We start from the raw sequence: 17,599 nt of genomic DNA on the forward strand, positions 1-17,599 counted from the left end.
CCTCAGTGCAAAAACTTCTTTTGACTCCAGAAGGTTTTGCATCAGGTCACAGGCACAAGGATTAATCTAAGCAGGATTGTGTGTTCTTGTAAGCACCTTTGATATTATTGCAATGAAGCAACAATAATAGGAATAATGGTTATTTTCATTTCAGGCTGGAGTGGAAGACGAGAGAGTATATTGAGTACATGAGTTTGGCTAACAAAGAGGGACAAGAGCATTGAAGGGTTTAATCAAAAATAATATTTTCTCTATTTCATTCTGAATTGCTTTCAAGTTTACATTAAATTATTATGTTTTCAGCAGTGTAGCAGCCCTAGTACTTGCTTTGTGCTATGGTCTCTTGGGAAACAAGTGCTAACATTGTATCTTAAACTACTGTATTGATCCACCTCCCTAACTTGTTCAGTCATATTATTATTTTATTTGGATCAATGTTAACAGTCTTTTGTTAAGAAAAACTTCAGTACAGTACAAGGTCTGTTCACAATAACTTCAAATCACTCTCTGTTGAGCCAAGACCAGGCACCACCGCTGCCCTGACCAGCACACACAATAAAAATCTCAACCAAAATTGTCAAGGCTAAGAGCCTTTGAAAGACAGAGCTGGAGATACTGTCAAATCAGATTTTGCTTCCCTAAAGTCCATGGGGAAGCAAAACTGTGTGTTATGATATATTCTGTGACTCTATGATTCAATTCTAATATTTATTGGTACATGCTGTCATCGGGAGCTGTATCATATGATGAGAAAATGGGGTATTTCAAAATTAAATAAAAAATGCATTTTCTGCACATTGAAGTCACATTTACTCCTTTATCTCTAGAAAAAAAACATCTCTTATTGCCAGAGAAAACACGTGGTGCTGCTATGTAGCTAAAAGGACAGGCTTTTTAGGACAGACATGTTAACTCAGCTCCACTGGGACTCCCTGCACACCACTGCAGGCTTGCGGGAAACGCAAATGTGCCTTCTGCATTGTCATGCCTTTGCATTAGGTTAGCCCAAATAAAAGTCCTCTCCCAGGCCAGGATCCTGTTGTACAAAGTCATATATGAACTGAGATCAAAAAAATGGTTCCCAAACCCAAATAGAGAATGAAAGTATTGTTCTTGACTCAAAGAGCTTGCATTTTCCACCACTCACTATGGAACAGGCAAGTTTGTTCTGTGGAGATTATTTCCTAATTTCCACATAATTTCCTCCCACCAAGCCTACCTACTCTAAGTGGTCTCTGCAGCTGGACTTCAAACTTCAGGAACTTCCAGTGCAAGAATAATTTTTCTTTATTATGCTGTCTTTGAAAAGGAACTTCTTTTCCAGAATTTACAAATACTAACATTGATGTCAGTGAAAGCAAAACACCTACTTGCCTGAGTGTAACATGAGGGCCTCTAAGGTTGGAGAAATCAAGGGCCAGGATATTAAACTAATGCCAGGAGACACAGATTCACTGAAATGAATTTACTTCTTGGCAGTCAAATGTGACCCAGATCCCCAAGGCTCCCTTTATCTCCAGCTAAGAGAAAAGGGCATCTCTAAGGTGGGACTACTGTGTATCTATACTATGTAAGTATCTACTGTGGGTGAGATTAATTGCCATGTACTGGGGCAAATTGTTTTCCATTTCTATAAAGAAAGAATGAAGTAACATCTTCACATATTTAAGCTGCAGAACAATTCCATTTACAAGCCAAAGTTGCAGCAATATATTAATTACTTTTTTCCCCTTCTCTTCTTATTGCTAAATGTTAGAGGTGTGGTTTTCCTGGCTGTTTTGGGGAAAGAGTTCCAGAATGGGAACTTTATCCTCTGTAAGAAGCAGGAGAAACAAATACTTCAAAAGGAAACTTTCTTTCAACAATTCATTGTCTAAAGCTTGAGTTAAATAAAAGCTAAAAGTACAACTAAAACCCGACAGCTTCTAACCCGTCTGATTAAAACCCTTAGCCCTCCCAGATTTCATTTTTATGACAACCATAATCCTCCAGTTCTCAAGACTTTCACGAAAGAGATGAGAACTAAGACGTACATTTTCTGATGTACAAAAGAAGGACAAGAAAGACCTTTTGAGAAGCTTTTTGTAAAAATCACCATCAAAAAGCACACAAATACCACAGTCCAATTCTCTTGCAATGGTGGTAGGAAAATTCACATTGATTTCAGTGGCATTATTTATACCAACTGACCAATATGGAAGAAAAGAAAATCCAACTCTTCTTTTTTAAAGAAAAATAAAATTAATGGACTATTCTTAAAATAAATCAGCGCCACAGTAGGCTTGATGCTGTGGTCCTGCAGGTGCTGGAGGGATGATTTTACCAGAAGGCAAACTCTTCCAGCGAGTCAGATGCAAACCACTATTTATTTTATAAATAAAAAGGCAAGGAATAGTCTTAATCCAGCACAGTTCAGTGGTTTGTTTTTTCCCTAGGAAAACCAGCTGCTTGTTATACATCTACTATTTCTTCATGTACACAGCTTCTTCACGGACATAGCTCCTTCCTTTTAAGTCTGCTGTTAGTTTCTCTAGGATGCTGTATTGTAGTATGTAGTACTGGAGACTTCCCTTATATACATTTACATGCTAAAAACAGCTCCTCTACTTCTTAGACCTCAAATCCTAACTCTCCCACAGGAATTCATATCAGGAAAAGGTTTAGGGTCAAATTTTCCTCTTTTAGTCACTGCCAGCATGCAGAAATGAACTTTAATACCACTCCCTGAATGAATGGAATCTGTGGGCTCACTGTGGGCTTCTTTCTCCATTGGTTTGTGCAGGTGTGTATGGCTGTGCAAAGGGCATTGCAAAGAGCTGCTGTTGCAAAGTCATCTTTCCCCTCACAGCTCGAAACAGCTATCCCAGAGGGAAGGCAGAAGTGTACTGCTGCTGGAGTAGAAGTGACTTTGCAGAAGCGCATCTTATGCTTCACCTGGACAATTTTTACAAGATCCCTGGGTCCCCCTGGGCTTTGAAATACCCTAAACATCCCATGCACAAGAATCTTTGCTAAGCCATGGCAGATGGTGTTGCAACACAAACTTTTACGACAGTGCTCTCAGAGTTTTCTTATTAAACCTATTCAGCCACAGTGCAGGAATGAATCTCATGTTTGAGTTCAGCTCCCAGAAAACGATCCCGAAGGCAGGTCAGGACCATATGTGATACAAAGAATCTCAGTCTCCTGGAGGAAAGAGTCCTCCAGCCCTATGTCTATTTTTGGAGCAGCTGTCTATCACCCAACCTGTCAGCCACACTGGCTGCAGACCCTTCTTGGTACTCAGGGAGAGGTAGGAGAGCAAGGTTAACCAGTGAAAAAGAATAACCAGTGAAAACAGGATGGGAGCTGATCGCTAAACTCCTGAAATCCAGCCTAAAGCATGACTGCTCCAACCTTACATAGCAACTGTCTCTAAGTACTGCAAGCTGCCCACCCCCTCCCCCAAACTCTGGTGAGGTTTAACGTAATAATAGCAGGCATTTGGTCTGCACAGCTTTGTATTCTCCTAGCTGATTTTGCAGTGAATTATTTAAAACTACCCGCAATTGCTCTAAAGTCCAAGCAGCAGGACTTACAGATACCTTATTCTTTCAGAGGCTTGTATCAGGGCAATAATATAATTAGTGCAGTTGGGAAATTCCACCACAGCCAGCAGAAAATGAAGGAGCTGCATGTGGCAGCCCCAGCTCAGCAGCTGGTGTTGCTCCCTGTCCCTGACAGGCGAGCTAATGTGCCTGTAAATTTCTCCTGACAGCAAACGCATCCTGGCATCAAAAAATGACAAAACACCCAAACCATGGAAGAGTGACAGCCAAACAGCTTCAATAGCACAGAGGCTGCACTGGGAGAAAACAGGCAGAGGCAGCTTGGATTAAAGCCAAGGACTTGCTCAAAGGCTGAGTAGAAAGCACCCCTGTTTGCACTAACAGGAGGCAGAGAAACCAGCAGAAATCGCCTTGGTTAATGAGCTATCCTATAGTGAATTAAACGGGTAGGATTCCCGATTATTAAGAGCCTCCCAGGGAAAACATTACCTGCAGGTGCTGTTCTGTTCTGTTCAGAGATATTCCTACAAAAAGACCCTTGCATTTCTGAGGAAAGGAGCAGGCCATCAGATGGAAAGGATAATTTCATCATAGTTTCACTAATCACATTTTCACCTTCAAAATTGCAATCATGACCATCACCCAAATGTACATATTAGAGGCAGCTGCCTGTCAGAGAAATCACCCATATCTTCCCAAATGTAGCCCATCGGAGGACCCACACAAGTGGCAAAGCCTTAATGCTCTGCTATTGCTGCAAACGGCAGGACTGGGAGGGTTTGGCCTCCCGGGCAGCTGTTGCTGATGGAATATGTGCACTGCCCCCCCATCTAGCTGCTGAACCACTGCGAAGATAAAAGCTTCAGCTTAATAAGTATCTTTTTCAACTCAGCTGAGAAAAGCCCGCTCAAGTTTTGTCCTCACTTCTCAGGGTGGTTTCTGATTTCCAAAAATGCGGAGAGACCAAGAGGACACTGCTGGCCCGGGTGGAGCACTCGTGGGTGGCTCTGGTAGAATGGGGGGAAAGAGCAACACCTGGGGAGCAGGGAGGGCTGGCAGTGGTGGTAAAATCTGGGTGCTTCATTAGAGGCCCTTTTTGATGGAACATGTAAACACACATCTGGGCTGCAGTGATTGATGTTAATGGGATTTAAACACGTGCCTCCGCATTGTGAGCAGAGCTGATGTGTTCACATGAGAGCCTAAGAGAACTATTCCTCTTTTCGTGCACCAGAACCACTTTAAAATCAGTATGTTTATGCATCCCACACATGTGAGGAAGGAGAGTTATCCTTCAAAAATCCACGTTTTATCATTCGAATATATTCCAGGTAAGCAAGCCAAGAGCACTTTGGCAGTTTTAACCCCTTTCACACATTCCTTCACTTGGAGAAGCTTATTGTTTTCCTCTTGTTGTCACTAGGCAAAATATATGATGCCAGGTGCTAATAAAAACAAACAAACAAGCAGAGGGAGAAAAGGAGAGAGAGAGAGAGAGCACAGAAATGTTTCTGATTTGGCATGTAACAAATGACCTGGAACCTCTCTTGTGATCATAGCAAACGGCGAGAAGACTGGGAGCGATCAATCTTCGTGCGATTAAAAGAAGGAGGGTTCAGGCTGCGGGAGAACATCCTGTTCCATCTGTACGTGAGCACTTCACCCTGCGGAGACGCGCGCCTCAACTCCCCCTACGAAATCACAACCGACTGTAAGGAAAATACATCTTCCCTCTCCTTTTTGCGTGGGCTTCGCCTGGGCTTTGTCTTTTTTTTTTTTTTTTTTTTAAGATCAGTCTTTCTTTCTCTCTTTGTTTGCTGGCAGAAAGCGTTTTGCTTGAGACCAAAAACACTGTGAGTTTTGGGGAGGGGGCGTGGGTGTCTGTAGAACTGGCGCTTGGTCCCATGTGCTGTGGGAACCAGGGTGTCAGGGAAAATCAGAGCTGGGCAAGGCAGTGGGAGTCTCCTCTGCACTCCTGAGGCTCAGTGGCTCTGCTAGGGAATACACCCCCCATAGCCTGCATTTCCTGCTAGAAGATGCAATCCTAACAGTAAATAAATACCCTCCCATGATCAAAGAGATCCTTGAAGCCACAGACATAGACTGGACCAGAGGATCAGGACTCTAGCTGGAGATGCATAGACTCTTTTCAGGGTTCACACAGTATGTGTGGCTTGAAGGGCTTTATCTACACTAAATCAGTGCTGCCCAGGCTGCAGCTGCTGGAGCAGAGTAATGAGACAGTATGATACAATAGGATGTGTTGTGATATGATATGATATGATATGATACACCACATCTGTAGCTGCACTTGCAGTGAATAATGTAAAGACCTTATGGAAGGGATTCTTCCCAGGCCATCCTGCCTGTCAAATCAACTGCATAGTCACTGCATGGCAGATGAGCTAGTTGGAGTCCACCAGGTCAGCCTTGGAGTCCCTAGACCCATACTTATGGCCTTTCAGAAAAAACAAGGATTTTCAGAGATTTCTCCTCTAAAGCTGATCCTGCAAATGAGGCAAAGAAAACAGGTCTTTAGCCAGTGTGTGCCACCAGCAGACCTGCAGAGCTTGTTGTCCACAAAGACACACCCCATCTTCACCACATGACCCAGCATTCTCGTCACATGCATGTCCCTGTCATTGCCCTGCCGTGGCAGAAACATGTCCTTGTTGCATTCCCACTGCACCAGCTTTGCCCCTGCCTAGCCACAGGGAATGCCCCCAACAAGGGACAGGGGACTCCAGAGGTCTGAGGCTTTTTATCACACATCTGTCACCCCATGGTCCAATACACAATGTGAAAGGTACATTCTTATCTCCACCCTTAGGTATTGCTTCTCATACATGCATTTTACAGTGCTGCAAAACCCATAGTGCTGCATGCCAAATGTACACATGAGAAATAGTCCTTGCCCTGACTACCTTGAATGTGAAGCAGGCAAAACAGAAGAATAGATGGAGGAGGAAGCACAGGCATGGGAATGTAAAATTAATCATCCAAGGTCACACAACGACCTCACCTCCTCACAGGCGAATCCATCAGATGGTAGTTTCACTCCTTTCTGAATTTATATTTGTATAAGTTATTTATTAAGGAGTAGGTATTATTCTGCCCAGACTGGAATCTTTTTTTCATGTGTGAAACATGGGGCAAGAAGGTAGAATTCACCTAATCAGGAAGGAAATGCTCTTCCTTGCCTAACATGATTTCTATATTCTATCAGCAGGGTTTATAAAATGAAGAAGAGCAACTAAATGCTTAAAAGACAAAAGCACATTGACAAATTCCTGATGAGGTAACAAAATGAGAAGACATAGGAACATCTTTAAAACAAAATTAAAAATAAAAAAGGGAGTGATTATGAATATCAAAAACCAATAGTGATTTTTGGCCTCCCACTTTATGGGTGTATCAAGAGATATCTAAAAAAGCTTCAAGTTTGGTTAAAGGCCCCCATGTTTTCCAGAAGACAGGCGTCCTGGGAAGCTTCTTTCTTGACATCACAAATGGAAGTACCAAAATCTGTACTTATTTTTAAAATGTGGTCCATTCTCAAGAACAATCAAAGGGTATCCAGACTTGATTCTGCTCTTCCATGCATGACAAAGCAGGTGCTTTGGGCAGCTGACAGCCCATTGATAGGCAGCAGAATCCAGCCCTGGAGGTGAATCCTGCTTGACTCACAGATTGTTTCAAATAGCACGTAAATCTCCCACATAATGAGGGAGTGCGTCTTTAGATAACAATATATACAGGAAGCTGTGTTTAAAAATATATACTCTTGCAATACCTGGCACATACAGTAAGCAGTAAACTTGTAGATAATCACAAAAACACTTTTTCTGTTGGTTATTACTCCAACTGTTGTCCTGATGCAGAAGCTGAGGCAGAAAGGGCTGTGTGGCCCTGTGTGGGTGATTCAGTAGTGCTACATCAGGACTGTAATTCACTCTTTTAAACAGATCCCTCTACCTTTGTCCTGTGCTCTTAAAATAATTTACCACTGTGTAGAAAGCCATCCTGCCAAAAGCTGTCCTTCAGTGAGATAAGCATTTCATTTTAGCTCACATTATCCCAGAGACATCTGGGAAGATAAGTATTTTATAATGTTTATCATTCCAATCTTTTCTTTTTTTTTTTTTTCTAAAGAAATAACCTTTCTTTCATCCAGTAATGACAAGAAACTCCAGATGAATGCTGTTTCATTTCTTAAACAACAAAGAAACCTCTCCTAGAGCTAGCACAGCCATCAAACGTTACTGATTATTCTCTAAAGATGCATTAACATTTAAAAACGGTGTCTCGCCATGTGGTTTCTGGTTTTGAGAAGGAATATGATAAGCCTTTATCAATATAAGAAGTAAGTAAAATCCACTTCTCAAATCTCCTTCCAAAAATTTCCTATTATCCACCGTGTCTTTCCAGCACCCTCGGGGAGCCCTCACATTTCCTTCTTATGAGCTTTGTTCTGTTAAGGGAGGAAGTAAGCTAGCATGCATTTGAAACCCAGTTTACTTCTTACCAGATAGAGCAGGGTACCAAGTTAGTGGCATGTGTAAAAGTCTGCCCTTCCCGTGGTTCATGTGAACAGCTGCAATGCAGAAGAGAGATCCAGGGAGCCCACACCACGCCAGGTTCATGCAGAAAGGTAGGAGATTAGGGACAAAGTGATAAAATCTCGCTTTGTTTTGCAGGATGCCCTTCTTGGATCTGCCAGTAAGCTGGCTCGTTTGTTAATACCTCCTGAGGCATTAATACCTCCTCTCTAGAAGAGAGACAAAATCCCGTTGGACCAGGGCTGCTCTGAGCATGGAGGGGTTTTAAAACTCCCTTTTGGTACCTGTAAGTCAGGAGGTTGGAAAAACTTACAGGGAATGAAGTGAAGTCAAAGCTTTGAAAGAATGTACAATTTGAAAGAGTAGGGGAGGAGGCTGAGAGGAGAGGGGCAGGAACTAGCTAGTGAGAACGGGAGAGGAGGTCAGCCAGGGTCAGTGATGTTGCAGAAATAGGAGACTGGGAAATGCCAGAGGGGTTTCAGACGGTTGTGAGAGTTTTTATGGGTTTGTCCTGGCTCATTCTCTCGAGTCAGTCTCCTTCCCAAGAATTTTTTCATAATCTTCCAAGGTCAACCTCAAGGTTGTAGCACAGCTATATGGCAAAAGAGGCAGCACGTTCCCAGTGTTCTCACACACTCAGCCTCTGCCCCTGCTTCGGTTAAGAGCTGCAGGTCAGAGAGCCTGGGACATCTCCCTTTCTGGTACCTTCTCCCCTTGTGTACATCTGAGCAAGGTGTGCCTGGATTTCTGACTTCTCCCGAGGGCAGCATCACGGCACAAAGTTTACACGGGTTTCCTGAAGGTTCCGAGGGAGCTGATGTTTCCCATTACAGCATGCATGCTCCAGCTCACGAGGTGGAGCCCTGGGGGCAGCTAGCCCTGTAGTATTTGTTGCATATTTTACACTTTCTCCTGAATCTAGGTCAAGCCACAGAAAAATCAAGCCCTTGATTTGCTAAAGCACCTTCCTAGCTAATTTAGTGCTTCTTGACTCATTGGCTTTTTTTAAGCCTCTTGAAAAGCAAAATGAATTGCTTGAAAAACTGAGCTAAAAAGCCCTCTGCATCCCCACCCCTCCTTTCCTGGCAGGATTTTACCTCATTGTCCATCTTTTCTCTAGAGATTCACTCTCTCTTTTCCACGACATGAATTGCCAAAGAGACAAACAGAATCTGCCCCAGGGCTTGTCTCAGTTCCTCTCCCCTGGGCTGCTTTTCTATCTCTTGCTAACATGCTGTATTGCCTTGTGCCATTGACTCCTTGATAGCCCAGCTCCTGTTTTATCCCACACTCCCTTTAGGTCTGAAACACACCATTGCATCTGCTCCACATGGGGTCTTCCTCCTGCTCGTCTATTAACCTACAGCTGTGCTGAAGCTCTCATGCACACACATTTGACAGAGCTCTCATCTAAGCAGGATCCACTTGCAACCACGTGAGCCAGATCATTGCCTTAGTAGGTGATGTGATGAGATGTGCACTGCAGTTTGCAGAGAGTTGGGGAGCTGAAGAGTACCCAGGAAAACAAGTTTGTACTCTCTATTTCAAGTGTGCTTTCACTGTGCAAACTTGTGCTTTCCCTGCATGTGACCTGGCTGCTGGGTTTTCTATTCCATTCTCAGAAAACATGCTCTCTGTTAACCCCCAAATCCGGGGCTGCCTTGAAGGGTTGCCCTGCTCACACCAGTAACTCAGTGCTCCTTGTTCAGGTGGGGCTGACCCAGCATTGCATCACTGTAATGATCCCCTGATCAGATCCCTGAAAGTCACAGTCTGAGCAGACTGGATGGACAGGGCCAGATTCAAAACAAGGCCACCTAAGCAGCCTGTCCATCTCCAAGAGATGGACACAAATGGTCTCCTACAACTATCAGGAGACTGTCAACCCCAGAGCTCAGAATTCAGGGTCCTGTAGGCAGCTATCAGGATGGAAATACAGTGAGGATGTTTATGACAGCAACTGGGCTAGTATTGCTCCCAAAACCATTGGGTTTGGTGAACGTCTCTGGATGTGCAAGGGAAATAAATCTTTGCATTCCTTTTGTCAGTTCCATGTTTTATTTAAATGGACAAATTCTGTTCTTGTGAGTAGATGGTAAAAGGGGAAAGCATTTCAAGAAGAACCATGTAGGTAACTCAGGGAGCTGAAAAGAATCAGATATATTAAACTACAAGAAAATTCAGGTTCTAACAAATTGATATACTTCCCTGTTGCAAAAATCAAGGGTAACCAGAGGTCATCCCTTGGACTTGGACACTATTATTTTTTCCCATTGTACAAATGCTCCCAGGTATTACATCTCTCTGTCACGGCTCTTGGCCTGCTGCAGCTTGGGAAACCATCTTGGCAATTCGTAGCTATTCAGTGCATGGAGCACCCTCCTCCTAGGCTGTAAAGTTGATTTTATGCTGATGAATGGCCCGTCTGTGGAACTGGGATGAAGGTGCATTATTTTCCTGTTTTTCATATGACTAAGCAGAACAACACCTCGGGGGATCTCAGAACAAAATTATCACAGAGAGCCATGCCCAGAAGTAACACGAAAGAAAAAAAAAAATGCATGCAACACTGTAGGCTGTAGTGCTGAATACTGCCTCGGGAGAAATAATCCTAGCACTGGATGAATTAATGTGGTCAGCCCAGATCGCTTTGTCTTGTAAAGGATGCTGCAGAAATTGCAGATACAGCACGAGGCTGTTGGATTACTTCAGGGGCTAGGGAACTGGTTTTAAAGAAAGTGGAAGGAAATTTTCCTTTCACTTCATCAAGGCTGGACTGGGATGTATACAAAAGGTTTGGGTTCAGGTGTAAACCCTTTGTCAGACTCCTTTAAGATCAAGCTTCTGTGGAAGCAATGGTCCCTTCCTGCTTGTGCTGCTGACACAGCCTCAATTTTCCTAAGTAAATACAGAGGAAATGCAACTATATTCTGCAGTTAACTACAAGCTGGTCTGTCAAGGAGCTTGTGTCCCTTCTCAGGACTGTCAGCAGGCATTGGTTTTATATGTAATTGCCCTGTTTTCTAACTCAATCCTCCCAGGCTGCTGAAATCTTGTTTCAGTGTGACTGCTTTCACTCAAGTTAACTTGGAGGGAAAGCATGGTCACAGGACAGCAGTCTCTGATGAATTCACTTCACCACTTACGCACACCACCTCATCATGGCTGGGAGCAGAGGTGAAGTGTGCTCCTGGTCAGGATGGGCAAAGAGGACAGCAGAGCCCAGTTTGGATGTAGTGGTCCTCTGTCCTCCCAAGCACTGCAGGTCTAAGCAATGGTTGGATTTATCTCAGTGCTTCCCAGATGTGGAAGTGGTACTGCATGTAGCCAAGTTCAAAGATTTCTTCCCAGCATCTACAGTAAGTCCCCACTGGGACTGCGGGGGAATCTTTTTCTTCTGGGGAAGGTGGGCAAAAGGATTTGAGGAGAAGGAAGTGTGGCTGAGAAGGATCAGTGGGACAGAAGGGCCACAATGAGGATGGAAAAGTTTGAGGGAAAGTGGGTTTGTGATGTTCAACTGTGACGGGGAAGTGGGCGAGAGACAGCAACATAAAGCCTGTGAGGTGTGTGGGGACTCCAAGATGGGTGGAGCCCCTCTGCTTCCTCCAATGCACAACACCCACACAGGACCTACAGGCACTGGTTTGAGCCATCTCCAGCACTGCAAGAAGCTTTTCCTCCTCCAGCATCTCCTACTCACTCTCTGCTCATCCAGGGTTGAGCAAAGATAGAGAATGGAAAAGGGAGGACAGACTCCTGGGTACGTACCAGAATGGATAGAGATGGTGACTGGGCCAAGCTCTTGGCTGTGAACCCCGCAGCCCTTCTGATGCCCCCTGAGGGGAAAGCTGCAGAAGCAGTAGCTGTTGCATCTCAATGCTCAGATGGACCCATTGCTCAGAGCAGCAGTGCCAGAAGGTCTGGAAAACCCATCAGTTTGGGTAATCCAAAGGACTGTCCGATGCCCTACATGGCCTGCCCTACTAAACCTTTTTCCAATCACTATGGTCAGCTCTAGCCCCTAAACCTGACACAGAAACCAGCAGTCTCCAGGCTTAGGAGAGGTATGAAATCACTTACAGTTTTATTTGTTGATATTATCATGCTAGAGTCTGGAATACACCTCAGAGAGGGACTCTCATTTTGCTACATTGGAAGTCCTGAAGCTTTCAGTGCCAATGAATCAACCTATGAAAGTTGTTCTTGCTTTGTATTTCACTATTAATCTCCACTAGGCTGGGTAGTTAGGTTTTTAGTGGAATTTTGCTGAAACTGACTAGTGAATAACCACTTCATGGACAATTTTCAGGTCTCAAAATACTGACTGGCTGTAAACAAATCAAAACTCGTCAGGTAAATATCTAAAAGAAAATAATTGTGTGAAATTGGGATCGCATCTTTCATGTCTCTTGGTCATCAGCACAGTAACAAGGGGTAGAAAACCCTACTTCATGCCTAGTTCAGGGTGAGCTTTTTCATTCAAGGCCACTTAGAATCAAATTAAAACCCAAATCTGTGTCTCCTAAGTCATGGATCAGTGAATTTCCTATCAGCTGAGCTAGACAGGTCCCTTTCTTCAGTCTGTGTTATAAAACTTTGTCAGAACTCACATATCATGAGAAAACTCTTTGCCTTTGACAATGCATTGAAAATGTCCCAATTCCTTCTGCTTGTGATATTCTTGGCTGCTTTTGCTTATTTGGGTTTTGTTGTTTCATGGGGAGTTTTAAAGTAGAAAATAAGATTTTTAGAAGTATATGTCAGTGCAGGAAAAGAGAAATAATGTGCTGAAAACTATGGATTGCTCAGAGCCAGCACTGGCCACAGCTTAGAAAAGCTTTCATGTAAAGCAAAATGTGTGTTAGGATTCAGGAAAACAGGTTCCACAGCTATAATCAGATCCTAATTTTAACAGAATGCTTGAATCGCCAAAGGGCATTGCACTGTATTTATTGATTCTGCTTTGTTATGGGTTTTGCCGCTTTGTAAAACACTGCGTTTGAATGCATTGTGCAGATGTGATAAAAAGGCTACATTAATCAGCAAAAAAACATGCCTGAGAAGTTTTCAGAATAGTAGTAGAAAATTTCACTAAGAAAAGCTCTTTGTCCCTGAATTTGTCCAGGGGAAGGAATAGTGGTGTCTGAGGTTCTCCAAGGTCCTCTGCAGCAGGGACAAAGAGACAACATGCTCCTGGATATGGCTTCCTCCTTTCCACCCCCAACATCCCATAGCCTGCTACAGAAATGCACATAATTAAGGTACATGTTTTGTGTGGAAGATATCAAACCATAGTGGAGAAAAATCTCTGTGGGCAAAAACTACACCCACTCAGATCTAATTTAGTCTAATTTACCCTTCCACTGAGTTGGAATCTCAGGTAAAACTCATGAGCTGAGTTTTATAAAGGCTTTCAGGCAACTCCAGGTCCAGTTAAGATCTCTGTGAGACTTCTGGAAGTCCTTAGACTCCTGGAGAGTTTCTTAGGTTCTTAGGAGAAAAATCCAAAGACATCTGTATAAGATGAACAAACAATTTAATTCTAACCAGGACTCTGCTAGTTGCCTTCTCTAACCAGCCCCGAGCAACTCACCTCACCCTGGTAATTTCTATTTCCATCCTTGTAAAATGGGAATAAAAGGTATCCAGCTATCACAACTCTGAGAGTGGGTGATTAATGCTCAGAGTAGAATACTGAAATGGAAAGTACTATATATTCTAAGCCCTATTATAACATTATTCAGAATAATTTAGTTACTATAATCTATAGATTTTTAAATCCAACAGGGACCATTTCCTGATGATCTAGGTTTACTTTCTTCAGCCAGACACTATAGGACTCTACAGCTCCTCCAGAAGCTGAACTAGAATATATCTGATGATGCATCAGGAACCACAGCTTCTCTAGACTCATACCAACCATACAGTGGCTGAAAATTATTGACAGATTGCCGTTGTTTCTGTCTCATGGGGCTCATTTTCTGGTTTCATATTTTGCTGGCTTCTTTCACAACATTTTTCTTAAATCATTCTTGAAGATTTCAATTTCACAACAACAAAATCCCAAAGCCACATGAATAACAGCATGTTTTGTTGATAAAAGAAAGAGGGTTATGATGAATAACACATTCTCTTTATGTTTGTGTAAACTTTTTGATTAAAACATAGCAGGGGAGAGAATTGTCACCAAATAGGCAATTCCAGTGATGTTGACATATTTTTCACACAAAATATATTTAAAAGATAAAGCCTAACTTTAAGAGAAAACATTTTTCATCAAAAAAAAAATACAATGATGCATGGCTTAGGACACAGGTGAACAGCTGGTCCCCTGTGGCCTCCAACTGATGCAGGATGTCCACATGGAGCCTCCAGCCACTGCCCTAGCTTTGATTAGCTGCTGACCTGGGAACCAGTGGCATCTCTCCACTCTGTCAAAGATGAGCTGGCCATTGCTGGAGACCAGATGATGTGCCTCTGTGACTGGTGACGAGGCTTATGAAAGCTTCAGAGGCAGAAGTCTCCTCCATTACAGAGTTCACATCACCTGTGCAGCCCCTTGCCAGATCTACAGACTTTGCTCTGTGGGAGCAGCTGCACTTCCAAAGCAATGGCACGGCATATCTGATTTTAGACGAGAGGAGCAATTAGTAATTAAAAATAATAATCTTGAAGTGTTTGAGTTGTACTTTCCTTGATTGCCACATGCACAGAATCTTAATTCCACTGATAAATCTTCTGCTTCTGGCTTCAACATACTAATGCTTTTCTACTCCAGAGCAGGCTGGAGTCCACAGCCTGGGTTTGTGGGTGGCACGAAGGTTCTCCCTGATGCCTGACCCAGTATGCTCATTCCTCCTTGCCTGGAACAGTTATTTATAACTCTCATATGAAGCTGTGCATGACTTTGCTGCCAACACGTGGTTTTAATGTGAATTTTAACTAGTTACTTACATTTTGACCCCAGAATTCCTCAAAGACAGGCATTATAGAAAACCTGCTTGTAGGGTACATGTTTTGAGCTACTTTTCAGATCTTTTTTTTTTCTCTCTTAGAGGGATTAAAGCTTGCTGGGAGTCCAGGGCTTACTTAGAAGTTAGTCCAGTGGTAAAATGGGTTTCATGTGTTAGAGTGCCATTCTCTGCTCCAGCAGTTAATTCAACAAAGGTATTTTGGCACTTCTCCCTAGGATGAGCTCTCAATACATTTCGTCGTAGTCTACAAAAATAATAAAAGCTCATTGTAAATTGCTGTGTCGTCTGAACAGATGAAATTTTGCCCTTCAGTGATGATGTATGGAGGCATTTTGATGGACAAAATAAAGAGTTTTCATAAAAGACACTCACTGATACACTTTAATATGTTGAAATAGCATTCTTACACCTTCCTACAGTTACTGTCTCTAACACCACAGTTCAATCCAAAAATCGAAATTTAATTAATAGGTACTTACAACAGATAAAGACAAATAATGCAGTCATTTCCTTTATGTTCTTTTGGATTCAAACCTCAAATTTTTTCCTTCACTAGTTCTTCTGGATTAAATGCCACATATTGATAACCTATGAATGGAAAAATTACTTTTGCTTTTACACCTTGTCAGTACATCGCTTGAAACTATTGGCAGATGAAAAATTATGGAAGTAGAAAGAGTGAAAACTGTTATTTGAAGATTAAGAATAGATTGAAGATAAGGAGAAAGAATAATAGGCCAAAGGTAGCATCATTTATCAGGCAGAGGATTTTATCAAGTTTGGGACTGCTGTTGAAAGACAGTATTTCAGCAAGGAAAGATGCAGGGAGGAGGGAAAAGGTAAAGAAGTTCAATTTCAACTGTTAATGTCAGTTCCAAAAATTACAGATGTCCCAGGTTTTGTAACATTCTCAGATGAAGCATATATTCAGCATTTATATTTGTATATATGGCCTAATGATAAGGTCCAACACCTTAATCTGCACTGAACTCTGTACAACGTGGTAGGCAGCTCGTGACTCTGGGAGCAGGCAAATCTCTCCTGGGACTGCATTCAGATGCAATAGACCTCATTGTTTATATTTAAAAGTCTCATCTCGACTTTAAGGGATTCATTTCAGCATAGTTTTAACCCATTTATCCTGTGCAAGACAAGTGCTTGTGTTCCCTCCTGGGAAGGACACATCCCTGCACTCACCACAGAGGCAGCTCCGTAGACCCTCAGACAAGGTCACTGCTTTTCCCTGTCCAACCCTCAGTGTGCTGAATCCTAACCTCAGAAGCCACAATTCAGCTTTGCATGTTGTGAGGTCACCTATTCCTTTATCCTTAAATTCAGACTTTTTCTGAATACCCTGAAGTTTCTTGCTTACAAATCCATGGCATTTTAGGCTGCCTCTGTGCTGGTCACTAAGCACATCCAAAGTGCTTGCTGTGCCGTGACTCTCACTTCCACACCTTCAGAAATAGTAATATTGTACATTTATTCAGCATCTGGTTGAGGAAAGTGCATCTCTAATAACCATCAAAATAAAAAGACAGTCAGATGTTAGCATTCTTCTTTCCACCCCTTTGTCTCAGATTGCTCTAAGGATGTTTTATAAACCATGTTAAGGAGTGGAGGGTCCAGCACTGAAAAAAAAATGCAAGATAGGTTGTTTTATTTCTTCCTTCCTGAGGAGAGAACAGCCTCCATTGAAGCGAGGAAACAGAAAATGAACATCTGAGGCAGTCATGCAAAATTTCAGACGGAGTCTTACTCGTGTGATTCTGTTTAATCACCGTCCATTTCCTCTTCACTCTTTAACTAAATAATAAATATGAAGTGGTGTTTTCATTACCATGTGAGCCATAGCTGCTCCTGGAGAAAATACAAAACTAAGGGGTGAGCCTTGAAATCAGCGGGTTTCACTGATTTTAAATACAAGGCACCTGTGTACATTTCTAATCCAATAATTAATAATACAGGACCTTTTTATCTTAGGAACTCTCAGGAGTAATTTCCACATCTGAGTGTAGCACACATTATAAATCCACTCCAAATGATTTTTAAATTTGTCCTTTCCAATTCCGGCTTGAATTGACATTTTGTTCTGGTTGAAGTGGCATCCATAGACACCTTCTCCCCTGCAATTAGCTGAGATTAAGCAGTTGGAGAACCAGCACAGCAAAGATCAGAAGTGCTTATAGTCACTGATGCTTTGATCATACTGAACAGCAGAACAGCAGTAGGCTGTAGTTTGTGACTTTAAGATGCATAAAAACATGTATTTCTGAGACTGCTTTAAAATGATCCATAGCAGGATGTGCCAGAAAGTGGACTGTGTTTTTCACTGCTGGCATGCAGTTTATGTGTTGGAGTCTGTCTGCAGACTCAGTGCAAAACTCACAGAGCCTCATCTTTTCCTTTGTTCGATACTTATATCTTCCTGTGCTACTTAACAACATGCTAAAAAAGAACTCAGTGTGTTCCAATTGCGGATCTGGATTTATTTAATCATTGGCAATCTGAAAGCGTT

At 42.5% G+C, this 17,599-nt stretch overlaps 1 protein-coding gene across 1 annotated transcript in view; it reads left to right on the forward strand.

Annotated features, from left to right (window-relative positions):
* ADARB2 (adenosine deaminase RNA specific B2 (inactive)) overlaps window positions 1–17,599 on the forward strand; it is a 303,763-nt gene that overhangs the window by 261,232 nt on the left and 24,932 nt on the right. Inside the window, exon 6 of the mRNA XM_050310843.1 lies at window positions 5,108–5,259. Within this exon, the coding sequence (XP_050166800.1) occupies window positions 5,108–5,259 (152 nt within the window). The remainder of the gene's footprint in view (window positions 1–5,107; window positions 5,260–17,599) is intronic.

The sequence above is a fragment of the Myiozetetes cayanensis genome, unplaced genomic scaffold (assembly GCF_022539395.1).
Source record: "Myiozetetes cayanensis isolate MyiCay16 unplaced genomic scaffold, myiCay2020 scf1, whole genome shotgun sequence".
Taxonomy (NCBI): domain Eukaryota; kingdom Metazoa; phylum Chordata; class Aves; order Passeriformes; family Tyrannidae; genus Myiozetetes; species Myiozetetes cayanensis.